Source organism: Balaenoptera acutorostrata, chromosome 10 (genome assembly GCF_949987535.1).
Source record: "Balaenoptera acutorostrata chromosome 10, mBalAcu1.1, whole genome shotgun sequence".
Lineage (NCBI taxonomy): Eukaryota > Metazoa > Chordata > Mammalia > Artiodactyla > Balaenopteridae > Balaenoptera > Balaenoptera acutorostrata.
The window spans coordinates 4,904,506-4,927,424 of NC_080073.1; the positions used below are offsets into that span (position 1 = coordinate 4,904,506).

Sequence of the window (22,919 nt, forward strand, 5' to 3'; positions counted from 1 at the left end):
TATTTATCTGACGTGTCTATAGTATCTTTGAAGGACCAGAAGCCGGAAGTGCTCTCCTTTTCCCTGCCAGGACCCAAAGGTGAAGTCCCATCAGCCTCGCGCGCTACATTCCCCTCTCTTCCTCGGCGCTGCCTACGGAGGTGGCGGCCATCTCCTATTCGGTGAGTGTTAATCGTTGGCCATCCTCGTCTCTGCGGTCTCCATCTGGCCCCATTGCCCCCTGCCGAGGAGGCCCGTCCTTCCGAGCACTCGTCTGGGTGGGCATGGCCCTTGTCGGTTGGCTGGACCACGTACAGGAACAGAGCGAAGCGGCCCGGAGGGTGATGGAGCTTCGCTTCTCAGGGCCTCTTGCTCTCCTACGGAGGCCGCCTGGGGTCAGAGCTGCCGACAGCTTGTTGGAGTCCTGGGGGCGCAGGGCGCCGGTTGGGGCTAGACTAAGGGGGCTCCTGGGGGCTGGGGCGCGACTGAGGGGGTTCCGGCCTTACGGCCCTGGGACACCTCGCTCAGCGATGTCTGCCCACGTGTATTCTTATATGTCCGCTGCTCCACGCTCCCTCTTTTCCAGTTTCTGGCCCTGGGGTTGCCTCTGTGGCGGGACTGCCAAAAAAATCGAGCTGCGAGTCGAATAATTCAATTAACCGAAATTCTGGTAGCGGGTCAGGATATTTGGGAATGTGAGACCGCATCCTGGTCTTCGAGGAAATCATTGGGGGTCGGGGGAAGTTCATTTATTGGACACATTCATTGAGTAACTGCTGTGTGCTCAACAAAGAAATTGGTGGCTGTGAAGAGAACAAAAAGGGTGCTGCAGTAGAAAAGATAAGGTAGCTGGGAAGGCCACCTTGAGGAACGTAACTTTTTAAAGCTGGTATTCGGATGATGCTCAGGTGGAACTGAACGTTCCAAGGCTTAGAGGCCTTTTAGAAGCACATGACGGTTTTGTGTATTTTTCGAGGGTGTCATAGAGCAGCAGCACCCTAGGGGAATTACAGATTTCTCTTTACTGCACATCTCTTGTGGTCCGGGCACTGCAGGTGTTCAGTGTGCAATATCTCCATTTAAAAGGTGAGAAAACTGAGATTCAGGTTCATGAAGATTGCCCAAAGCCTGCAGTTGGGCCATCTCAGGGCTGGGACACTTTGTAGAATGGGATTTGCTGCCCCTTTGCAAAATTTCCCTTTGTGGTTAATTTGTTTTCGGTCAGCTGTCGGCATTCTTTCTTGGCTTTGACTGGGCAAGGTGACCCCTGACCTCCTAGGATCGCGTCTGGAGAATGGCTAGTATTCTGCCAGCTTCGGAGTTGGGAGGGAAAGCAAGCCTGGCAGAGGTACCCATTCCATTCCCAGTTTGCTCAGTAGCTGGTGATTGGAAGATACTCTGCAACAGAGTTCAAGCCCCAGGCAGGGTGGCAAAGCCTCCTTCCAAGACTCATCTTTGACATGGTCTCTTGCCTCTTTCTTGAAGGCATCATGGCTGCCCTCAGACCCCTCGTGAAGCCTAAGATCGTCAAAAAGAGGACCAAGAAGTTCATCCGGCACCAGTCAGACCGATATGTCAAAATTAAGGTATGTGGCCCAGGACGGAAGTGTGTGTTGGGGTGAAGAAAGGGGTTCCTAAACAGGCTGTTGGGTTTCTCACATCCCCAACTCAGATGACCTTTGGTAGGTGAACTGGTCTGTGGCTGGTGGTAGAGTTCTCTAGAATCCCAGGTGTCCCTGCCTTATTGGAACTCAGTCTCTTGATGTGTAAATTGAAATTTTAATGGCAAGGGACACTTGCCTGTTTTGAGGTGTCTAGAGGCTTATATTTGTTATATTTCAGGTGGCCTTATGACAATATGAGAGAGAGATTACGCTTATTTCATAGATGAGAAAACTTAGGTGTTGAGTGCGATGTTAAAAGCCATGCTTTTCATTTTACTTTATACATGGTCTCCTCACATCCCATGGGTATGTAGTCTGCTTTTCCTTTGCTTGGAAGGACTGTGAATTTGGATCTGTATTCCTGCTGGTCAGATGCAGGAGCTCCTATTTTTTTCCACCAGAAAAAATGTAGTGAAATCCTGTTCCCTGAAGACAACTACTGTTCGGCACGTTTCCTTTTCATCTGGTCCCTTTTTTCTCCGAAGGGAAGAGTTGGTGTCTTCACAGACATTAACCATGTGTTTTCTTTCAGCGGAACTGGCGGAAACCCAGAGGCATTGACAACAGGGTGCGCAGGAGATTCAAGGGCCAGATCTTGATGCCCAACATCGGTTACGGGAGCAACAAGAAAACAAAGCACATGCTGCCCAGCGGCTTCCGGAAGTTCCTGGTCCACAACGTCAAGGAGCTTGAAGTGCTGCTGATGTGCAACAAGTGAGCTGGGTCCCACCTCTCGGTTCAGGTGTCAGAAGCCTGCGTGTGTGAGCAGTTTGGGCAGGGACTCTAGACCTTCTGGAATGCATTTGGAGGAGTGGTGTGTCCTCAGGAGCTTGGGTGATGCTTGTTGGGGACTTCAGAGTGTTTCCTTTGCTGGAGAGATGGGGGTTGGGGGCTGTCCTGAAAAGTGTAGAGACCCAGGACCGGAAGAGAGTAAGTGGCTTTGCTTGAGCTCGACAGCGCGGCTCCTGTTGTAGCCTCTGGCAGTCATTTTCAGAACATTACTTATGCGGGGGGTGGGGGGGCGGGATGAAATGTAGCCTCAGACCTAAGGGACACTTTACACTGTGGCCACAGGTATCTTCAGAAGGCTACAGGAGTAGAGGAATTGCTGCCTCGTTTTGGGCTTTGATCTGAAGTGGAGAAATGGGAAGGCTGCAGGCAGAGAGGACAGTTTACACAGAGTTGTAGGAGTGCAAGAAGGGCATGGGGGTTCGCAGCATTATTTTAGTGTTTTGAGAAATTTAGACAGTTGGCGAGCTCTGTGTGTAAGAGACTTTTGGTCTGCTTAGGGCCAAACTAGGGCAGTGGGATGAGAAAAGATTTCTCATGGGTAGTGATTTAGACACAATTTTAATCTGGATTGGGGGGAATGGCAATTTTTGGTTAAGCAGAGGACAGTTTGTTTTTCTTCCCTTCCTGTTAAACAGGAGCTAAAAAACCTGCATTTTCTTGGTGAGTTAGAAAGGACATGGAGAGAGTGACCAGTAACATCTGTGTATACGTATGTTTACAAAGATCTTTTACCTGTAGTAATTGTAGACGCAAGTAATAAACGACCGTTATTCTCACTTTTGGTTGAGTTTCTCTAGGTCAGAAATCTAGCCAGGCATTGAAATGCTGCAGATACTCTTTAGAAAGGATGAGCATAGGAATTAATTTTGGATGCCCAAACTGCAGTAAGCAGGTTGATGGAGAATTGTGACAGAAAGATGCAGTTTAATATCTTTTGTGTAGCAAAGATGATTGCTGTGCAAATGTAGCTGGTTGCCATAAAGATAAGTCTTTTTTAAATAGCAGCTTGGCAGTTTGTATCAAGAGGCACAGAAATACTCTGGATCTAATTTAATTCACAAGTTCCATTTCTGGGCATTTATCCTGAAATAATTGAAAAGTAGGGAAACTGTAAGCTGATCATTGCAGCAGTAACTGCACTACGTATAATTGGTGAATGGTGGGGTTACAAGCGCCGGCTGGAATGCTGTGTGTACGTTAAAAACGGTTGTCATGTATGGAAAATGCCCAAGCAGAGGGGAAAGTATTTGAAGTATGTGCAGTGTGATTGTGATTATTAAATACACATGGATGAGGACTTGGGGGAGTTTTTGAAAAATGAAAAAAGTGTGATGCAATTTAAGTCTCCTTGGAAATAAAGATTAGGGAAATGTTTTAAGATACTGGACTTGAGTGGACTTCTTTACATAAAACAAGGAAGTTCTCTGTCTGGATTGGTTTGTCTCTTGCTGTGAAGCTGTTTTCCTGCAGAGTTCTTAAAAAGAACTGTGCCCACTGCCTTATTTACTCACTCCCTAGAGTCTTACTCCTCTCTCTGCTGAAATTCCTCCTGGGGTAGAGTGTCTTCTTAATCCACTGTTGATGGCTTCATAAATCACCTCCTTACTGAAATGTGCTCATTAGGCCAATTTGTAGTCAAACCGGGGTGTGGTGTGGCTGTGCAGGAATGAATAGAACGGTACCGGGCACCAGCTCAGGAAATGCTAGGTGTTGTCATTCACTGGGTGAGTTTAGGCACCGTTACTTTTCAAGTTGAATTTGTCTGCAGCAAACAGGTAAAATGTTTATGGTCTGGGCTGGGGAGCCCTTGGCTTAATCAGGCTGTTGGGTTTTGCTGTTGGTTGCTTTGCAGAAAGTACCTAAACTTTTCACGGGCAAGTCCAAGCTCCCTGAGACTGCCTTGAGAGGGGCAGGTTGGTTCAAAGGACTGAGGGAGAACCTTTGAACCTGGAGCCTGGGGCTGAGCCATCCTGGCCTATGTGTGACTTGGGAATTCACCTCCACTTTGTGGGCCTGGGTTTCCTCGTCTGTAAAATGGAGGCGCTACCTGGATTACAAGGCCGCTGGGAGGGTTAAACGAGAGGGATCACTACCAGGGAACACGTCAGAGCCGTGTTACTAGTGCCATGGAATTAGGGGAGTTAGCAGCGCCCCCTCTCTTCAGTGCTGTAGCTCTGGAAGCAAAGTGACCAGGGCTATTGCCTTCCCAGTGGAACACCAAGTGTGTTTTCCGCGATGGCCTCCTTACTCACATACCAATTCTCTTCCAGGTCTTACTGTGCTGAGATTGCGCACAACGTCTCCTCCAAGAACCGCAAAGCCATTGTGGAGAGAGCAGCCCAGCTGGCCATCAGAGTCACCAATCCCAACGCCAGGCTGCGCAGCGAAGAAAATGAATAGACAGCTCATGTGCACGTTTTGTTTAATAAAACCGTAAAACGGCCATCTGGCATTTCCCCCTTGGTTTTACTCTTCAGTTTGACAGCTTGTCACAGAGATTGCTCTTTTGCCTGTTCGTGCTCTGTGGAACCTTCTGTTTGGAAGGCGTTTGTAAAGGATACGTGATCCCTCCTTCATGGGGCCCAGGCCTCAGGTGCCCAGAGCAGCCTTGGTCAGCTCCAGGTGGGCCCGGGAAGATGTGGCCCTCAGACCACGGTAGGTTCTGAGACCCCTGGTTGAAGGACCTCGCATCTTGGAATAAGTAGTCATTTTTAGCCTCACTTTATAAAGTTAGGAATCACCCTGTGTGGTTCTTGTGAAGATTGAGGACAATCAAGTTTCCTTTTCAACTACAGTCCTAGACCTTAGTCAGCAGTACCTAGAATTCAGCTGTTTCATGAGGCTAAGAGGCCATTTTTCCAAGACATGGTATTAAGTGGCAGCACAGGTCACATGGAACAGGGCATGTGGCACGCTATAGCACAAGATTGGATTTAAGGCCCTTAGTTCAGTAGATAAATGTCTTACAGATTGGCTCCTGTTCAAAACTCAGTCTGAAACGTTTTGAGTAAATTGTTGGTCGTTGTGTGACTTGTTTGAATTGACGTGGGAAGCATCCCGATAGTCTTCTGACTACCGAGTAGAGGAATTGTGCGGAGAAAACGGTAACAGTTTAGGATCTGTCCTTTATTAACCTGGGATAGCAGAAAATTCTTTGGCCTGTTGCTTAATGTTTCTGTGTCCTTGATACTAAAAACTAGAAAGGACGTGTTCACAAACCACCCGGTTACACCTCGATGGGGGGACATGAAAGGTGGTTTGTACTTTTTCATTTGTGCTTTCCTGTCTCTCTTTGCTACATAAAGAGTTTTGGGATTAGAAAAAAACTTTACATCCAGTTACCTACCCCACTCACCTGCCTCTGCACAAATCATACACATTTCTGATTTATCACTGCCAATGAGAAATAAAGCATTTTGGATTCTGAAGTGTGAACAGCTCAGGGAGGCACCCGAGTGTTTACGATGCCCCGCCGAAGCACTGACTCCCTTCCGGCACATCAGATCAGGTGAAAGCGTGGGAGTAGTGTGAGTGACACACCTGGGACAGCAGGGAGGAAGGCCATCCAGCTGCCTCCTGAGCTTTGTGCAGCTGTGACCACACGTATTTCTAAATACTAAGTACTTGGTGAGGCTGGGACCCCCAGTTTGAAGGAGCCAGGCTGACCTGTGTTAAGTCACATCGATCTTCCGTGGAAGATTTGGAAGAACTACCACACCCGCTTTGAATAACTGTCCTGAGTTAAAGGGCCCAACTGTTGGCAGCCTTGCAGCTCGGACTGGGGTCCCTGGAGAAGGTGCCCGACCAGGAGAGGGAGGGCCCCAGTGAGATGGGTAAGGGGCAAAAGTCAGAGGCCTGTGGTGCTGGGAGGGTGAGGCTCTGGCTTCAGTGGGCCTCCTTGTGAGTTGGGGTCCCCTGGGGGTGGGGGAGCCCTAGCTGAGCTCCATGGAGTCTGTGCTGGGGGCTGAAGCAGAATCCTTCTGGATGCTTTCAAAGAGGGCAGCCAGCTCGGGGTTGGATCGAACTTGGGACAAGAAGTCAGCCATGATGGGGCTCTTCCCCACTTCCGGGATGGTCAGCAGGGCGGCCACTGCCCTCATGGCGGAGCGCTTCAGTTCATCTTGCTTCTCAAACTCCTGTTTCACAGAACCAGCTTTGACCTAAGGTGGGAAGCAATGAACAACGAGCCATCCTTTACTGAACGTGGCCTTGCGTTTCCCTGGTCACGTCATCCTCCCCAGCTCATGCGCCATCTCCTATCTTTATTTACTGCGCGTAAAGCAGGCTCCTGGCACCACTGGACTTCATGAATGGGTTTCTGTGACAGCCTTCTAGCTGGCCTCTTACCCACGGTCAAGTCCTTGCCTCTGCCACCCATTCTGCAGACAAGCTGGGGAGCAGACTGCCAAAGCTGCCTCGCCTGCTTTCCACTGCTTTATCCCCTACCTCTCCCGCTTATTCACAGAATCTCAGGAATTTCCCCACTGCTTATGGAATAAAGTCCAGATTCCTTCCGCTCTGCTCTCAGGACACGCAGCCCAGACAACACTCAGGCTCTTCCCCGAAGAGGCTCAGGTAGAGGTGAAAAGCTTGGCATTGGGGCTGGACAGTCCTGGGTTCAAATGGCTCTGCCCCCTAAGAGCTGTGACCCCTCTTTAAGCTCCAATCTAAAATACTCTGCTTTCTTTTTGGTTAATTCCTACTCTTCCAAAACCCAAATTAGTTCTTGCATTCAGCAGGCATTTACTGGGTGTGATAGGCTCTCTGCTCAACCTGACAGCTTTCCGTGAGCCTCCTGCCCCAGATCCTCCCCAGACCTTGAGGCACTCCAGGCTAACTGCCCTATACCAATCAACCAGTCAGTGACTTCTATCTTTCTAAGGGTCTGACTCAGTTTCCCAATTAGGATGTGAGAGGAGGGAGTCCACCATGTTCAATGTTGCATCCCTAGTACCTTGCACAAGGCCCAACACTCAGGAAGTGTTTAATGAGTGAAAGAAAGACAGAGCTAGGTCTGAATCCCAGCTCTGCAATTTACTAACTGTGTAGCCTCAGTCAGTAACTTAACCTCTCTGAACCTTTGTTTCCCTGTGTGTATAATGGTAAGAATAAGAAGTACTCTGTAGGGCAGTGATAATGATCGAATAAAGCACTTCATACACCACCTGTACCGCAGGAGATTCTCAGCAAACAGTAACCATGAACGATCTGCAGAGAACCCGGCAGGTGCGCCCAGGGCTGGGCAGGGGGCTTACCTTAGCGGTACAGGTGGCCCTGAGGGGCTCGATGAGCCGGTCCACCCTCTGCAGGACAGGCACAGGACACAGGGTAGCCAGTCGGGCGAGCATGATGAAGGTCAGCATCTGCCCAGGAGGAAGGAGACAGTTCTTGGTGAAATGGCCCAGGACGGAAAGGAGCAGGCCCTGGGGAAGAGCAGAGGTCTGGAGCTCAAGCCCAAGCTCTAGCAACCAGCCTGCCCGCCTGCCACACTGACCCGTGTGTACTGGCACTCACCAAATATTGCTTGATGAAATTAAGGAATGTTTTTGTGCGTCTTCCCAGGAAACACTGAGATTTACAACAGTGGTTCTCTCTAGGTGGAGTGGAACTTTTGGGTGATTACTACTCACTTCTCTATTCACTTTTATATCGTCTAAACCCTTTAAGACAAGCATAATTCCTTTTGATTATTTTACACTGGTTTTTCGTTACAAAAATGATTCATGTTCATTGTATTTTAAAAAGCTACAAGAAGGATAGAAAGTAAAACCTGTCTCCCTCACAGGTAATAAAAAAATGGCCCAAACTTCTACAACTCACTTATCACCTAACAGTGGGTCTTGGCCACCTTCCATGCCAGCACAGAGATCCCTCTCTGTCTTTGTAATGCTGCCAGGATCCCATCCATGGCTGGAGGTACCTGTTTTACTGAGCCAGCTCCCCATGAGTGGACATTTGGGTAGCTGCCAGCCTTTCCCAACTCCCAGAAAGCTGTGGAGAACCATCTCTCACATAAAACTCTGAATGTAGTTTTAGGAGTCAGTCCATGAAGTCAGTTCATGGAGTGTCTAAGAATTCTAAATTTTAAAATGTTTCTAAGGTAGTATGGGGATATATGTATTTGTATAGCTGATTCACTTTGTTATAAAGCAGAAACTAACACACCATTGTAAAGCAATTATACTCCAATAAAGATGTTAAAATAAATTCAAAAAAAAATAAAAATAAAAAAATAAAATGTTTCTAAATTCTACATTTTTCTAGTTCTGGTCAACCCATCCTCCCAAGAGCTTGCCCAGTGTAGACTCCCACCAAAGGTGTGAGACGTGGGTTCTTTTTCTTATTGTTAAAGAACAAAGCAGCTGTTTTCACGGGGGCGCCTGGGGCAGGGGTGGGGGACAAACAAGAAGTGGGCCCTGTGGCGCCTGGCTGGCCTCTCGCTGCGGGGTGGGCCTGGGTCCGAGAGGGGGCTCGCCCTACCCGGATATCGTAGTGGTCCTTCAGGCCGTCCTCCACGTGGTTCAGGAACTCGCAGATGTCCAGCTGGTCCAGGCAGCTCTCGAGCAGCGAGTACATGCACTCGAAGGCCGCCTTCCGCACATCCAGCCCATCGTCCACCGTGTGCTTAAAGGGCCCCATCTCCACCTGCAGGAGGGAGGGATGAGAGCGGGCTGGGGGCTGTGACCCCAGGGCATAAGGACACCTTCCCAGGTTCCTGCTGCACCCCTCCCTCTGTTGTTCAGTACTGCGTCCCATCCCCAAATCATGCCTTAGACTCTTAAGTCTCCCTGCCTTTGCTCAGCCCATGATGCCTTTTGATAATAATAGTAACAATAATTATAATTACAAGTATTAGAATCTACTGAGCAGTTAGAATGTGCCAGGCACTGTGCCGAGTGCTTGACAGATGACGTTCTACTCATTCATCACAACAGTCCCAGGAAGACAGTGTTACTATTAACTCCATTTAATATATAAGGAAACTAAGGCTCAGAAAGGTTAACTAACTTGCCCAAGGACACTAGCCCAAGCTAGTAAATGGCTCAACCAGAATTACAAACCCAGGTCTCTCTGAAGTTATAACCACAAGGCTCTGCTCTTTTTTTTTTTTTTTTAATTTATTTATTAATTTATTTATTTTTGGCTGTGTTGGTTCTTTGTTTCTGTGTGAGGGCTTTCTCCAGTTGTGGCGAGCGGGGGCCACTCTTCATCGCGGTGCGCGGGCCTCTCACTGTCGTGGCCTCTCTTGTTGCGGAGCACAGGCTCCAGACGCGCAGGCTCAGTAGTTGTGGCTCACGGGCTTAGCTGCTCCGCGGCATGTGGGATCTTCCCAGACCAGGGCTCGAACCCGTGTCCCCTGCATCGGCAGGCAGACTCTCAACCACTGTGCCACCAGGGAAGCCCAAGGCTCTGCTCTTAATGGTAAACTCCTTCTTACCCCTCAAAGCCCAGCTCAAATGTCCCCTCCTTTTGGAAGACTTTCCTAACCCCTCTGATCAGTCCCATCCTCCTCAGCGACGCCAGGTGGTTCAGCCCTTCTCATTATATCGCGCAATGACTTGGCTGTTACATCACTTTTAATCTCTGCCTCTTAAATCCTAACTTCACCAAGTGCTCTAAGTAACTTAAATAATCAGCAGAGAGGGTATCCCTCTCTCTCCTTCAGGAGGCCATGAGCTCCCTGGTGCCTGCCTCGCGTCTGGTCCTGGCGCCTGGACGCAGGGCTGGTGCTCCACGAACACCTGCTGAATGTCGAGCGATAACGAGAGTGGCTGACATTTACTGAGCACCGACTGTGTGCCAGGAGCAGATCTGAGCACTTGCAGGATTTAACTCATTAAAAATCTTCTCAACAACCCTATAATGTGGACACGGTTATTTCTCTCCCTTTGCCCGTGGGGAGAAACTGAGGCTCAGAGAGGATCGGGTTGCCCCGGCCAGGGTCACACAGCTGGGAAGTGGAGGGGCAAACTTAACCCTGTGGGCCGGACCTGCTCTGATGAGCTTGACCCTAACCCTCGCCCCAGCCGCAGCAGTCAGGCCCAAGGGCTCCCCGTCTCTGTCCTCCCACGGCTTCACCTCTCGGATGAGGTCCCGGCGGATCTTCGTCTCCTGGTAGAGGAGGGGCAGGATGTCGTCCAGCAGGTCGCGGACCAGCGAGGGCTTGTTGTGCACGGCGGAGTTGAAGAAAGCCAGGGTGGCCCGGCGCACATTCAGGTCTGGGTCCTGCAGGCTCTCCATGAACTCTCCTGGCAGAAAGACCAGAGGTGGTGTGAGGGGCAGCACAGCCAAACACAGACCACCCCACCCCACCGTGCTCATCTGGTTAACAGGAGCCGTGCCGACCTGGCTGGATGGGGACAAACGTGTTCTGAGCATCTACTCTGCACAACAAACCTTCAAAGTCCAGATAAGAATGTGGACTTGAGTCTGGCCTGGGTTCAGATCCAGGCTTGACCACATCCTAACTGTGGCACCTTGGACAGCCTCAGTGTCCTCAACTATAAAATGGGTGTAACAGCAGTACCTACACTGTAGGACTGGTTTTAGGATTAAAAATGTGGTGATGTCTACAAAGCACACAGCAGAGCACCAAGTGAGGACTCTATAAATGTTAACTTGATTTTATTTCAGATGAGAATGCTGAAGATCAGAGAGGTGAAGAGACTTACACAAAATCACACAGCATTTCTTTCAGTATAGGTTAGACTGTTTAATAACTATGTTAATGTTTTATATATCCAAAAAATAAATAAAATCAAGAATGGGAGAGATCCCTAAAAAAAAAAAAACTGTATTTCAAATGATTAATATAAACACCCAGGTTATGAAGGAGAAAACAACTCACCTAAGTAACTTCCAAAGCATTGTGACAAGATGCCCTCAGGCTAAAGACAAAAGAATTATAAACGAATACTGATTTTTCACAGATAAGGGTTAGCAATTCTCATGACTACCTTCTGTGTATTCCAGGATTAAGTGAATAAATATCTCAGGAGCTGGGTTTCTCCTGTAACAGAAGGGTATATGGAAAGGGAGAAGACTAGCATGAACCCTGTGGTGCTGGACTGGAATATACATGTGTGTCTGACTATGTACATACGGTCATACGTACTTAGATTTCCTGATTCTGTCTGCTGAGAGGGCCTAGAAGTAATGGCATCCCAGTAGCAGTGAGCACACCTATTGCTCAGATCTTGGATTCTGAATACTATTCTCCACTAAAAGGAATCAGGCTCCTTGGAGAAATGGTTGATTCCAGGGCTGGGGCAGGAAAGGTTCAAGATGGGTCGGGAGCACCTTATCGTGCCAAAAGGGAAGGAGATGCTCAAAGAATGATGGAAACATATCAACAGAACATAAGAACCAGCTTGAAGGGCTCCCACTGGCTGAATGTGAGACAATCTTGGGAATCAAAATAAGTAAGACAGTTATAGACTATAACCCATTGAGTGAAATACAAATCCCTGAGTCTATAATGACATGAACAAATCAGTGAATAAATAAATGGGGGAAAAAGAAAAGTTATTTCTGAGAACAAAATGCAAACTAATAAATATGGGAGGAATGCTGGAATTAGAAAGTTGTCATTTAGCAACTGTCAGTAATCATTTATTCAGGCAAGAAACCACAATGGATGCAAAATGTAGTGGGCAAAAATTTGATGAGGAAGAAGATATTTCAATAGGCTTAAAAATGCTTATTCATGGGCTTCCCTGGTGGCGCAGTGGTTAAGAATCTGCCTGCCAATGCAGGGGACACGGGTTCGAGCCGTGGTCCGCGAAGATCCCACATGCAGCGGAGCAACCAAGCCTGGGCTCCACAACTACTGAGCCAGCGTGCCACAACTACTGAAGCCCGTGTGCCTAGAGCCCATGCTCCGCAACAAGAGAAGGCACTGCAGTGAGAAGCCCATGCAACGCAACGAAGACCCAACGCAGCCAAAAATAATAAATAAATAGAATAAATAAATTAAAAAAAAAAACTTATTCATTCCAAAGGGAAAAGTAACTTTAAAGTGGAGAAACCTAGTGGCGCAGTGGTTGAGAATCTGCCTGCTAATGCAGGGGACACGGGTTCGAGCCCTGGTCTGGGAAGATCCCACATGCCAAGGAGCAACTGGGCCCGTGAGCCACAACTACTGAGCCTGTGCATCTGGAGCTTGTGCTCCGCAACAAGAGAGGCCGCGATAGTGAGAGGCCCGCGCACTGCGGTGAAGAGTGGCCCCCGCTTGCCGCAACTAGAGAAAGCCCTTGCACAGAAACGAAGACCCAACACAGCCAAAAATAAATAAATAAATAAATAAATAATAAAAATAAAGGAATTCCTTTAAAAAAAAAAAAAAAAAGTGGAGAAACCTAGAAGTCTCCATCCTAACCAGTCAATCAGAGTTACCATCACCTGTCATGGGACAAACTGCCATCATGGGCCTCCTGATGTGATGCACTGGGAAGAACACAGTCTCCCAGCAGAGCAGGATCCAAACCCAGGGCTGGTGGCTCTGGGTCCCTTCTGCTGTGCCCTGCTGGCTCCTAGGTTCTCACTCTCTCTGAGAACACAGCTGTGGGGACCCGGCAAGACCTGAGTTCAAATCTCCTCTCTGAGCCTTACTTTCCTCATCTGTAAAATGGGGCCAGTGCTCAGGCTACACAGGGGGCTGAAGATGAACCGTGATGAGGTAAAAGGCCTAGCATGGTACCTGATCTACAGCAAGAGCTCAAAAACATATAACAACAAACCCAAACACCCAGATGGAGGCCTTGGGGGGGTGCCAGCCATGGGCAGCTCAGGCAAGATGGAGAAAATCAGGGCTGGAGGCAGCGTGTGCCCGCTGGGCCAGGACGTGGGATGAAGTAGCTGCTGACAATATTGCTGCAGCTTCCGGACATGTTCTCCAATCCAGAGTGCTGGCCCCTCTTCCCTGGCGGTCCAGTGGTTAAGACTCTGCACTCCCAGTGCAGGGGACAGGGGTTCGATCCCTGATCGGGGAACTAAGATCCCACATGCTGCACGGTGCGGCCAAAAATTTTAAAAAAAAACAAACAAACCCAGAGTGCTGGCCCCTTGGTCGCATACAACAGTGCCCCAGCAGGTGGGGATCAGCACCCCCATTTTATAGCCAAGGACGAGGTGGCCTGTCCATGCTCACACAGTCCAAGCAGCAGAGCCAGGATTTGAACCAAGGCTGCTGGACTCTAAAACCTCTCCACACTCCACCAGGCTGCCCTGCCTGGATGAGGAGGACCAGACTCTGGTGTGGTCCAGGTGAAGGTCCACAGGCAAGGCTGTTTGGGCTCCTCAGGCCAGAAGGCCCCTCAGACCAGGGATGAGCCGGGGAGCTGCTCTCCCCAGCCCCTGTGCAGCTCTACCCAGCTAGGTGCCCGCCAAAGCCAATGCAAGGGAGAGGCTGTGGTTTTCTACCTCTAAGAGCCTGTGTTCATGGAGTGCTTTCCCCTCAGTCACACAGGGGGGTCTCCAAAACAACCTGAGAACACGCAGATAAGGATTTCTCAGTCCCGTTTTACAGATGAGGAAACTGAGGCTCAGAGGTGAGAAGGGGCATGCTGGGCCCACCCAGCGATTCCGGGGCAGTGCAGGGATTTGAGCCCCGCTGCCCATCATGGGTGAGGCAGCCTCCCAGGTCTCCAACTCCCCTTGGCTAACACGTAAGAAAAATCAGCTCAAACCCACACACCTGTGGTCACCTTATCTTTGACAAAGGAGGCAAGAATATACAATGGAGAAAAGACAGTCTCTTCAATAAGTGGTGCTGGGAAAACTGGACAGCTACATGTAAAAGAATGAAATTAGAACATTCTCTAACACCATACACAAAAATAAACTCAAAATGGACTAAAGGCCTAAATGTAAGGCCTATAAAACTCTCAGAGGAAAACATAGGCAGAACACTCTATGACATAAATCACATCAAGATCTTTTTTGATCCACCTCCTAGAGTAATGAAAATAAAAACGAAAATAAACAAATGGAATCTAATTAAACTTAAAGGCTTTTGCACAGCAAGGAAACCATAAACAAAAGACAACCCTCAGAATGGGAGAAAATATCTGCAGATGAAGCAACCAACAAGGGATTAATCCCCAAAATATATAAGCAGTTCATGCAGCTCAATATCAAAATAACAAACAACCCAACCAAAAAATGGGTGGAAGATCGAAATAGACATTTCTCCAAAGACATACGGATGGCCAAAAAACACATGAAAAGATGCTCAAATCACAAATTATTAGAGAAACGCAAATCAAAACTACAATGAGGTATCACACCACACCATGGTCAGAATGGCCATCATCAAAAAATCTACAAACAATAAATGCTGGAGAGGGTGTAGAGAAAAGGGAACCCTCCCACACTGTTGGTGGGAATGTAAATTGGTGCAGCCACTATGGAAAACAGTATGGAGGTTCTTTAAAAAGCTAAAAACAGAACTACCATATGACCCAGCAATCCCAGTACTGGGCATATACCCAGAGAAAACCGTAATTTGTAAAGATACATGCACCCCAATGTTCACTGCAGCACTATTTACAACAGCCAGGACATGGAAGCAACCTAAATGTGCACAGACAGAGGAGTGGATAAAGAAGATGTGGTACATATATACAAAAGAACAAAATAATGCCATTTGCAGCAATATGGATGGACCTAGAGATTGTCATACTGAGTGAAGTAAGTCAGACACAGAAAGACAAATATTATATGATATCGCTCATACGTGGAATCTAATTTTAAAAAACAATACATGGGCTTCCCTGGTGGCACGGTGGTTAAGAATCCGCCTGCCAATGCAGGGGACACGGGTTCCAGCCCTGGTCCAGGAAGGTCCCACGTGCCGCGGAGCAACGAAGCCCATGCGCCCCAACTACTGAGCCTGCGCTCTAGAGCCCGGGCGCCACAACTACTGAGTCCACGTGCCACAACTACTGAAGCCCACACACTTAGAGCCCGTGCTCCACAACAAGAGAAGCCACCACAATGAGAAGCCCGCGCACCGCAAAGAAGAGTAGCCCCCGCTCGCCGCAACTAGAGAAAGCCTGTGCGCAGCCACAGAGACCCGACGCAGCCAAAAGTAAACAAATAAATAAATTTATAAAAAACAAAACAATACAAATGAACTTATCTACAAAACAGGAACAGACTTACAGATATCGAAAGCAAACGTATGGTTACCAAGGGGCTGGTGGGGAGGGATAAATTGGGAGATTGGGATGGACGTATACCCACTCCTATATATAAAATAGATAACTAATAAGAACCTGCCATAGAGCACAGGAAACTCTACTCAATACTCTGTAATGGCCTATACAGGAAAGAATCTTTAAAAAAAAGAGTGGGTATAGGTATACGTATAACTGATTCACTTTGCTGTGCACCTGAAACTAACACAGCATTGTAAATCAACTATACTCCAATAAAAATTTAAAAAAAAAAAAAAAAAAGAAAAGAAAAAGAAAAATCAGCCCAAGCCCAAGAACAGGGTGGAGGTGACCAAAGGGGGCAGAGGGGCGGGGGCACTCACCAACGAAGGTCTTCAGGATGGGGTCGATGGGGTGGGGCTGGTCCGAGACGAGGAACTTGACTGCTGTGATGACAGAGCAGCGGGTGTGCGGCCGACCTGCAGGACGGGAGGGGGCGCTTGGGGCGGGCGCGGCGGGTCCCGGGCACCCACAGGCCAGAGGGCGCTGAGGCTCCCCTCGCCTCCGTGGGAGACAGAACCACATCCCCTCCCCACGCGAGACGCCCCGCCCATCTCTGGGCAAGCTGATGCTACCACTTTCCTTGGCAGCCCAGAATCTCCCCTGAATTCTTCCTACTTCGGCTGAGAGGGTAAAACTGCCAGTTCTCAGGCAGCCATGCCAAGGGCAGGAACGGAGAACGAGAACCCAAGACAGGGCTCAACTCGAAGAAAGATCTCTCTGCCCAGGCCTTGGGGCTGTGTTGTATTTTTCAGACACATTATCTCAATTAATACTCAGGATTAATTAATTAATCCTAGTCATTGGTTGATAATAATAATAAATCATATAATATTTGTAACAATAATTAATAAACATTCTTCTTAATCTCCATTTTACACGTGAGGCGAGACCGGAAAGGTTAAATTCACGTCTAAGGTCACACAGCAGGTCCAGAATTCACCGGCTGCTTCTGAGCCCTCTCTGTGGGCTTCTCCAAGGAGGGAGCAGTTGTGCTTCAAGCAGGCTGAACTCACTTAAGTTTGCTTTTCTGCTTGCTTTCTGAGTAGAGAAGCTGCAGAAAGGGAAGGGAGTACACTTCCCATTAGGGTGAAGGAGATTAATCGGCAGCTTCCACCCCTCCGGCACACAGCACTGAAAGGGTTAAGGCTGTCTCCATCCAAGACTTCAGTTCAAGACTTAGCAGAAAGTTTACAATTTGATGCTAGGGTATGAGTGAGTGAGTTACTGACTTCAGACTTGTAGTTTTTTTCCTCTTTCTCTTTCCATCCTGACTGGGTCCTAAGAAGATTCAGGGTGGCTGATGAAGATAATACACATAGAATAGGATTAATTGAATTAAGAAAAATGAGGCCAAGGACAAAGTGAGATGGAAACCAGAGTGAGGGGCACGCAGCGAGAGGCAACTAGAAAGTCCTATGAACTTGCTAGAAGCAGGCCGCTGATTCGGCTCTAAGCATCCCAGCAGCCGGCAGTTAAATAGGAAATGTGACTGGTTAGCTGGTTCAACAGTGGGCACGAGGTCTAAACAAATCTGAGCTTAGAAAAGGCAGGGCTGGCCCTCATCCCAAGACTCTTGCCTCCCAAGGTTCCTTGTGAAGAGCCCTGTGCAGTGTAACAGGTGACGTCCTCAACGTGGTTGTCCTGTCCACACAGTGGTGAGGGCCCAGAGCTGCTGCTTGTATACCAGCAACCCAGGAAGGGCTTAACCGGAGTCACTGACACAGCAACGATAGTGGATACCAGCAGTACTAATCAGGTACCACCCGCTATACCAAGCACTTTGGCTGCATTATGTCAACTAACACAGCACTGACCCTCTGGGGACCAGGTGACCAGCTCAAGGCCTGGAGGCCTTTCGCCCTCAGGGGCTTCCACTTGCCTAAGAGCCCACAGTCCACCTGTCCGCTTTCCTCCCTCCTGAGCTGCAGAACATCCTGACGCGCCCTAACCCCGGAACGTAAGACCTGCCTTCCTCACCCCTTCCCTGGCCCTCTCCACAGCCCGGGGCCCGGCATCCAATCCTAGCCCACGTTTCCATTTGCTCCTGCCTCATGCTAGCCCGAGACAGCTGCGTCCTGCAGGCTGCTGTTTCTGGCCCCTCAGAGAACTGCCTTTACTAACTCTCACCTGGACCACAAGGCTGCTGTCCGCAAGGGGCACCGTGAAAAGTTTATGTGTCGGAGGGACACATCAAGGATTCTGTCCCCTCCATCCCAGAGGGTCCCACAGGAAGAGGCCTTTAAGTCTCAGGAAACACTGTTTTTAACGGCTCCTCTGCCTTGAATCTTGTCAACACTGTGACTCTCAGACCCGATGACCAGAACAAGTTCGCCCTATGTGGACCTCCGCCCACCTCCGATCTGGGCTGCCTGTGCCCATCCCTGTGCCCGTACCTGCAGCAAGCTGCTTCCGGAACCGGGGCAGGAGAAATGGAGGGTTCACGAGGACCAGCTTCCCGAGGCACTCGGCCACCACCCCCCGGGTGCCCTCCTCGGTGCCCTCGCAGCGCTGGAACAGCAGGGCCCAGATGTCCTCGGTGTAGGGCTTCAGGCTGTCGGGCTGGGCGGCCCCCAGGGCCTCCCGGAGAGAGTGCAGCAGCAGGTACCGCCGCCGGGGCTCGGCCTCCATCTGCCCCAGCAGGAAGGGCAGGAAGTCAGGCAGGTTCCCCGCGCCCACGCGGCCCAGCGCGTAGGAGGCAGCCGCCCTCACGTCCTCGCTGGGCGAGCCCAAGGCTTCCAGGAGCACCGCCTTCAGCTCCCGCTGGGGGCCCGGCCCGGCCACCTGGCCCACTTCGGCCAGCGACAGGAACGCCAGCACCTTGACCCCTGGGCTCGAGCTGGGCGACCTGGCATCGCAGACCAGGCGGTTGGCTGTGCCCGCCACCTCCTGGGGACAGGCCACTGCGAGGGCCGCCACGCACCGAGCCAGCGAGTGGAACACCTGCTTGTGCAGGCCGGGCCCGCCGTCCGCCACCTGCTCGTAAACGGGCGCCGTGAGCAGGCTGACGAGCTCGGTGTAGTCCACGCACGGCGGCCGGGTCCCCACCAGGGCCTGTAGGAAGCCTTCGGCGGCCGCTAGCACACCGGCCGGCAGGAGGGGCGAGCGCAGCAAACGCAGCAGCTCTGCAAGCACAGGGCCGCTGACCTCGGCCAACAAGGCTGGCTGGGCGCGGGTCACGGTGGCGAGGAAGTTCACAGCCAGCTGGGCCACGTGCATGTCGTTCTCACTGACAAGGGAGGGCAGCTCGGCCAGCACGGCCCGCATGGCGGATGGCGGGAGGCTGAGGCCCTGACTCTGGGCCAGGGCGGCCAGGGCGGCCAGTGTGGCCAGCCGCAGAGCCCGCTGGTTCTTCCGCAGGAACGAGGCCAGAATGGGCAGTGCCTCGGCTAGGATGGGCTGCAGGTCGATCCGCAGCGGGGACACGGCCACCAGTGTGAGCGCCTTGACGGCAGAGAGCCGGGTGATCTCATTCCGCAGGCGGTCCAGGAGGAGCAAGAGCGATGGCTCCAGGTTATCCCCGAGCCGGTCACCCAGGTGGCCCACGAGGTGGCCCATGCAGGAGATGGCCCGCTCCTTCACCTCCTGGTCCAGGTCGGTGGCACGAAGCCGTGCCAGGGTGGCCGCGGACATCTCTCCAATGTAGGGCTCGGGGTCCAGCGTCCGAGGCCCGTCCAGCGGCCACAGGGCCCTCACCAGCTCCTGGAGCACCAGCAGGGCCTCGGCTGCGATCTTGTAGAAAGGGTCAGCCACGCAGGCCATCACAGGTGGCAGGAGAGTGGGCAGGTGCGGGTGGAAGGCCTCAGCCGGCTCTGTGCCCAGCAGCCCCTGCAGGAAAGCCAGGGCATCCATCCGGATGGTGGAGGAGCTGGAGCGGTCCGCCAGCGAGAAGACGATGCCTGGGTTGGGGGCGGGGGGGGGGGGGAAGGCGGGCCAAGGTTACCAGGCCACAGACCCTGACCCAACTCAGCCCTCCCTGGATGCAGGGGTGGAGTACCCTCAGGCATCTGAGCTGGACCCAGGCACCTGGGCTCTCATGCAGCAGATTCTATGAGGTCAGGGCTTGGCCGTGGCCGGAGCCAGGGCTGAGGACACAGGCCAGGAAACCTATTTAAAAACAGGACATCGGGCCTGCACCCCATACCTGTTCTCACTGCTGGCAGTGGGGAGCCACTGTAGGCTGCTGAACAGCGGCACTCTCAGGGATTGGGGGCTGGGGGCTGGGCTCAGGGAGAAGCCCAGAACAGCAGACACTGGGTTCCAGTTCATCCTACCTGCTACCAGCACGGGCATGTGCTCTGCCAGGCTGCCCGGGAGGACGCCTGCCAGCTCGGTGAGGAGGCTGAAGCAACCCTGGCGGGCCCTGACACTCCGATCTTTAAGCTGCCTCTGCAGGGCCTTAATCACAAGAGGCACCTGTGGATGGAGGGGGGAGGTCAGTGACCACCCAGGAACCTCCACACCCCACCCACTACTGGGGGACTCTGCCCGGGCACCTGCCCATGGAGGACCCCCAGCGTGGAGAGGATCATTCCACCCCAAGCTTCCCATCACTTGCTCTGTACCAGGCACCTGATTCCACACTCGCCTTCTGAGGTGGGTACTAGTCCTGTGCCCAGCTGACAGATGGGAAACAGGCACAGAGTTGAAGTAACTTGCTCAAGGTCACCGGGCAGCGTGGCTCTCACTCCTACACTTGGTGAGGGTGAAGCGCCGGGGTCCCCTTCCCTCCCCCAGCTAGATCCCCTCCCCAGTGAGCTCATCCACTTCCGAGTTGAGGATTCCCCTGAAGCAATGACTCCTAGATCTACATCTCTGACATGAGACTTGTGTGCCAACTGCCCGCCAGACATCTCTACTCTGGCATCCAACGAGGGCTTCGAACATTAATGTCCAGAACAGAACTCTAGACATGCCCCCGCTCCACCCTCCACCATCTCAGGGACTGCACTATTTTTAGCCAGAGCCCGGAACTCACATGACACCTCCCTGCCCCTTGCCTTTCACATCCATCTGCAAAACCCAAAACTATCTCTCAAGTCCGACCACCTGTCCCCCCGCCCCCTGCCCAAGGCACCAAGCCCTTTCACCTGCACAGCTGCAGCGGCCTCCAGCCCATTACAATCCATTCCCCACATAGCAGCCAGAGTGAGCTTTTTCAAATATGAGTGGGGATCCCATAATTCCCCTCCCGTGGCTTCTACCCTCTTAGAATAAAACTGAACCCCTTCCTGTGGCCTGGAACCCTACTTGTGCTGTGGGCTATCTGCCCGAGACTGTGTGGTCCAGGGCCAGGGACTTCATCCGTCTTGCTCCCTGTTGTGCCCCGCCACTTCATGCACAGGGCCGGGCACACAGCAGGTGCTCGGTACGCACAATCCGGTGGGTGGAGAGACGGGGGGGGGGGGGGGGGCGGTGGGAGGGTGGGGAGACGGAGGAGGGAAGGGTTGTGAGCAGGAAGGAGGGGCAGGCAGGCACACCTGTCCTCGCAGCATCTGGAGGTTGCTTCCCGACGGGGTGGGCTCCTCCATGGCCTCCAGCCATCCCTTCGGGGGCCGCGTCTGCCGCAGCAGCACGATGTAAGCCCCGAACACGTCGGCCTTGACGTTCTCCTCGCGTTCCCGGAAGCGGCGGATGAGCACGGGCGCCAGGGTGCAGTGGAAGCTGGGCAGCAGGTCGGGCCGAGAGCTGATCAGGGCCGCCAGGCACTTGGCCGCTGCCCGGCGCACCTTCCAGCTCATGTCGTCGTCGTCGCTGTACTCGTCCTCGCTCTCTGGGGCGGGAACCAGACACCCATGGAGCCCTGCGCACCACCCGGGGCGGTCTCCCAGGACGGAGGGGAGAGAAGTGAGGGGGCAGTGAGGGGGGCTCCGCCGGGGCCTCACCTTTCCATGGTCACTACCGGTTAATGAACACCTGCTGTGTGCTAGGCGTGGCGTCAAGCAGGGGGGAACCAGCTGGAGTTACACCAGGGTCCTCCCGCTGCCTCCAGACTCTTGGTTGTTTTGACTGCACCAGGGAAAAACTGACTCCCAAGCTTCCAGTGAGGATTTAGGGAATCCATTTGGGGCACAAGACCCATCCTTGGGTTTCAGGACTGGCTGCGTGATGTTTCATTTACTGGGATTTCAGAAGGGAAAGGTGATAGCTCCCCTGCCCCAGACAGGGTCCTGATTCCGGCATCCAAGCAGGACTAACAATAAGGAAAAGCTGTGTTTGTGTGGCTCTCCACTCTCCAAGCTCCCCCAAGAGGTCAGAGCTCAAGCCTTCACCATGCCTCAGGAATGAAGGTGTCTTGAGCCCCCTTTTATAGATGATACATATAAGGCTCAGAGAGGATGAGGACTCTCCTGAGGACACACAGCTAGAAACGGCAGAGATGAATGAGGCCCACAAAGCCAACTCATACACCTGGGGAGACACACATGAGGCTCAGAGGGGGACGGTCCTCCCTAGGGACACCCCCAGGCACAGGCTCAAAGGCCAGCATGTTCCTACCCACACTGCTCTGCAGAGAACTCAGACTCTCAGAGCACTGCATCTGGACAAGCCATAGTGGGCCAGGTGGATGGTTCCCCAGATGTGCCTTGTCAGCGTAGCAGATGTGTCCCCTCTGATGGACCCTTGCTTGTTATTTCCACCCTATGTCACCCATGAAGAAACATCCAGAGCTCCCTGTTACTAACAAGAAAATGTCCAATCTCCTTGGCCGGGCATTTGAGCCCAAAATGCCTGTCCAATCTCATCTCCTACCACCGCATCTCACTCTGAGTACCCAACAGGACCTAAGGCCCTCACCTCCATCAATGCCTCCAGGGCCCAGGGCCTTCCCTCTGAGTGACAGACAGGCCCACAGGCACAGAAGGAAAGAAGCCCTTGAGTCCATCCCCCATCCAGGTATCTCTCCCTGTCAGTGCCAATCATTCCACCACTAGAGCTTCACTCTGCTGGGTTAAAGCAATGGCTGTGGGAAACCATAACCAAAAGGGTACAGAGATGGCAGCATGAGGTGGGCGAGTCTGGCAAACATGGCTCCAAGGCCCAGCTACGCCACTTCCTAGCTGTGTTATCTCAGGCAAATCTCTTCTCATAAGTCTCCGTCTCCTTGTCTGAAATATGGGGATGATAATAAATACCTGGTTTCCTAGGGTCATTATAAGGAACATGAAATATGAGAGTACTTAGGGGACTTCCCTGCTGGTCCAGTGGTTAAGAATCCACCTTCCAAAGCAGGGGACGTGGACTCGATCCCTGGTCGGGGAACTAA

The 22,919-nt window shown here is 51.6% G+C and overlaps 2 protein-coding genes and 1 non-coding gene across 4 annotated transcripts in view; 2 read left to right on the plus strand and 1 right to left on the minus strand.

Annotated features, from left to right (window-relative positions):
* The first annotated feature begins 15 nt into the window (after positions 1-15).
* RPL32 (ribosomal protein L32) lies at positions 16-4,878 on the plus strand. The gene is made up of 4 exons (XM_007192600.2): positions 16-161; positions 1,465-1,565; positions 2,176-2,357; positions 4,706-4,878. Exons 2-4 carry the CDS (start codon positions 1,470-1,472, stop codon positions 4,833-4,835), a joined length of 408 nt encoding a protein of 135 aa, XP_007192662.1. The 5' UTR covers positions 16-161; positions 1,465-1,469; the 3' UTR covers positions 4,836-4,878.
* LOC114239180 (small nucleolar RNA SNORA7) lies at positions 1,249-1,388 on the plus strand. Its single transcript, XR_003624378.2, has one exon. It is a non-coding gene; the product is annotated as a small nucleolar RNA SNORA7 (small nucleolar RNA).
* A 662-nt stretch (positions 4,879-5,540) lies between the features above and the next one.
* CAND2 (cullin associated and neddylation dissociated 2 (putative)) overlaps positions 5,541-22,919 on the minus strand; it is a 30,446-nt gene continuing 13,067 nt past the window's right edge. The window contains exons 8-15 of one of the 2 annotated variants that reach the window (XM_057555719.1): positions 21,133-21,425; positions 19,927-20,068; positions 18,049-19,551; positions 15,976-16,071; positions 10,515-10,684; positions 8,916-9,080; positions 7,691-7,798; positions 5,541-6,595 (exon numbers count right to left, since the gene is read on the minus strand). In XM_057555719.1, the coding sequence (XP_057411702.1) occupies positions 6,368-6,595; positions 7,691-7,798; positions 8,916-9,080; positions 10,515-10,684; positions 15,976-16,071; positions 18,049-19,551; positions 19,927-20,068; positions 21,133-21,425 (2,705 nt within the window). In that variant the 3' untranslated portion in view covers positions 5,541-6,367. Of the gene's footprint in view, positions 6,596-7,690; positions 7,799-8,915; positions 9,081-10,514; positions 10,685-15,975; positions 16,072-18,048; positions 19,552-19,926; positions 20,069-21,132; positions 21,456-22,919 lie in introns of both variants that reach the window. The other variant, XM_057555718.1, reaches the window with a different exon arrangement.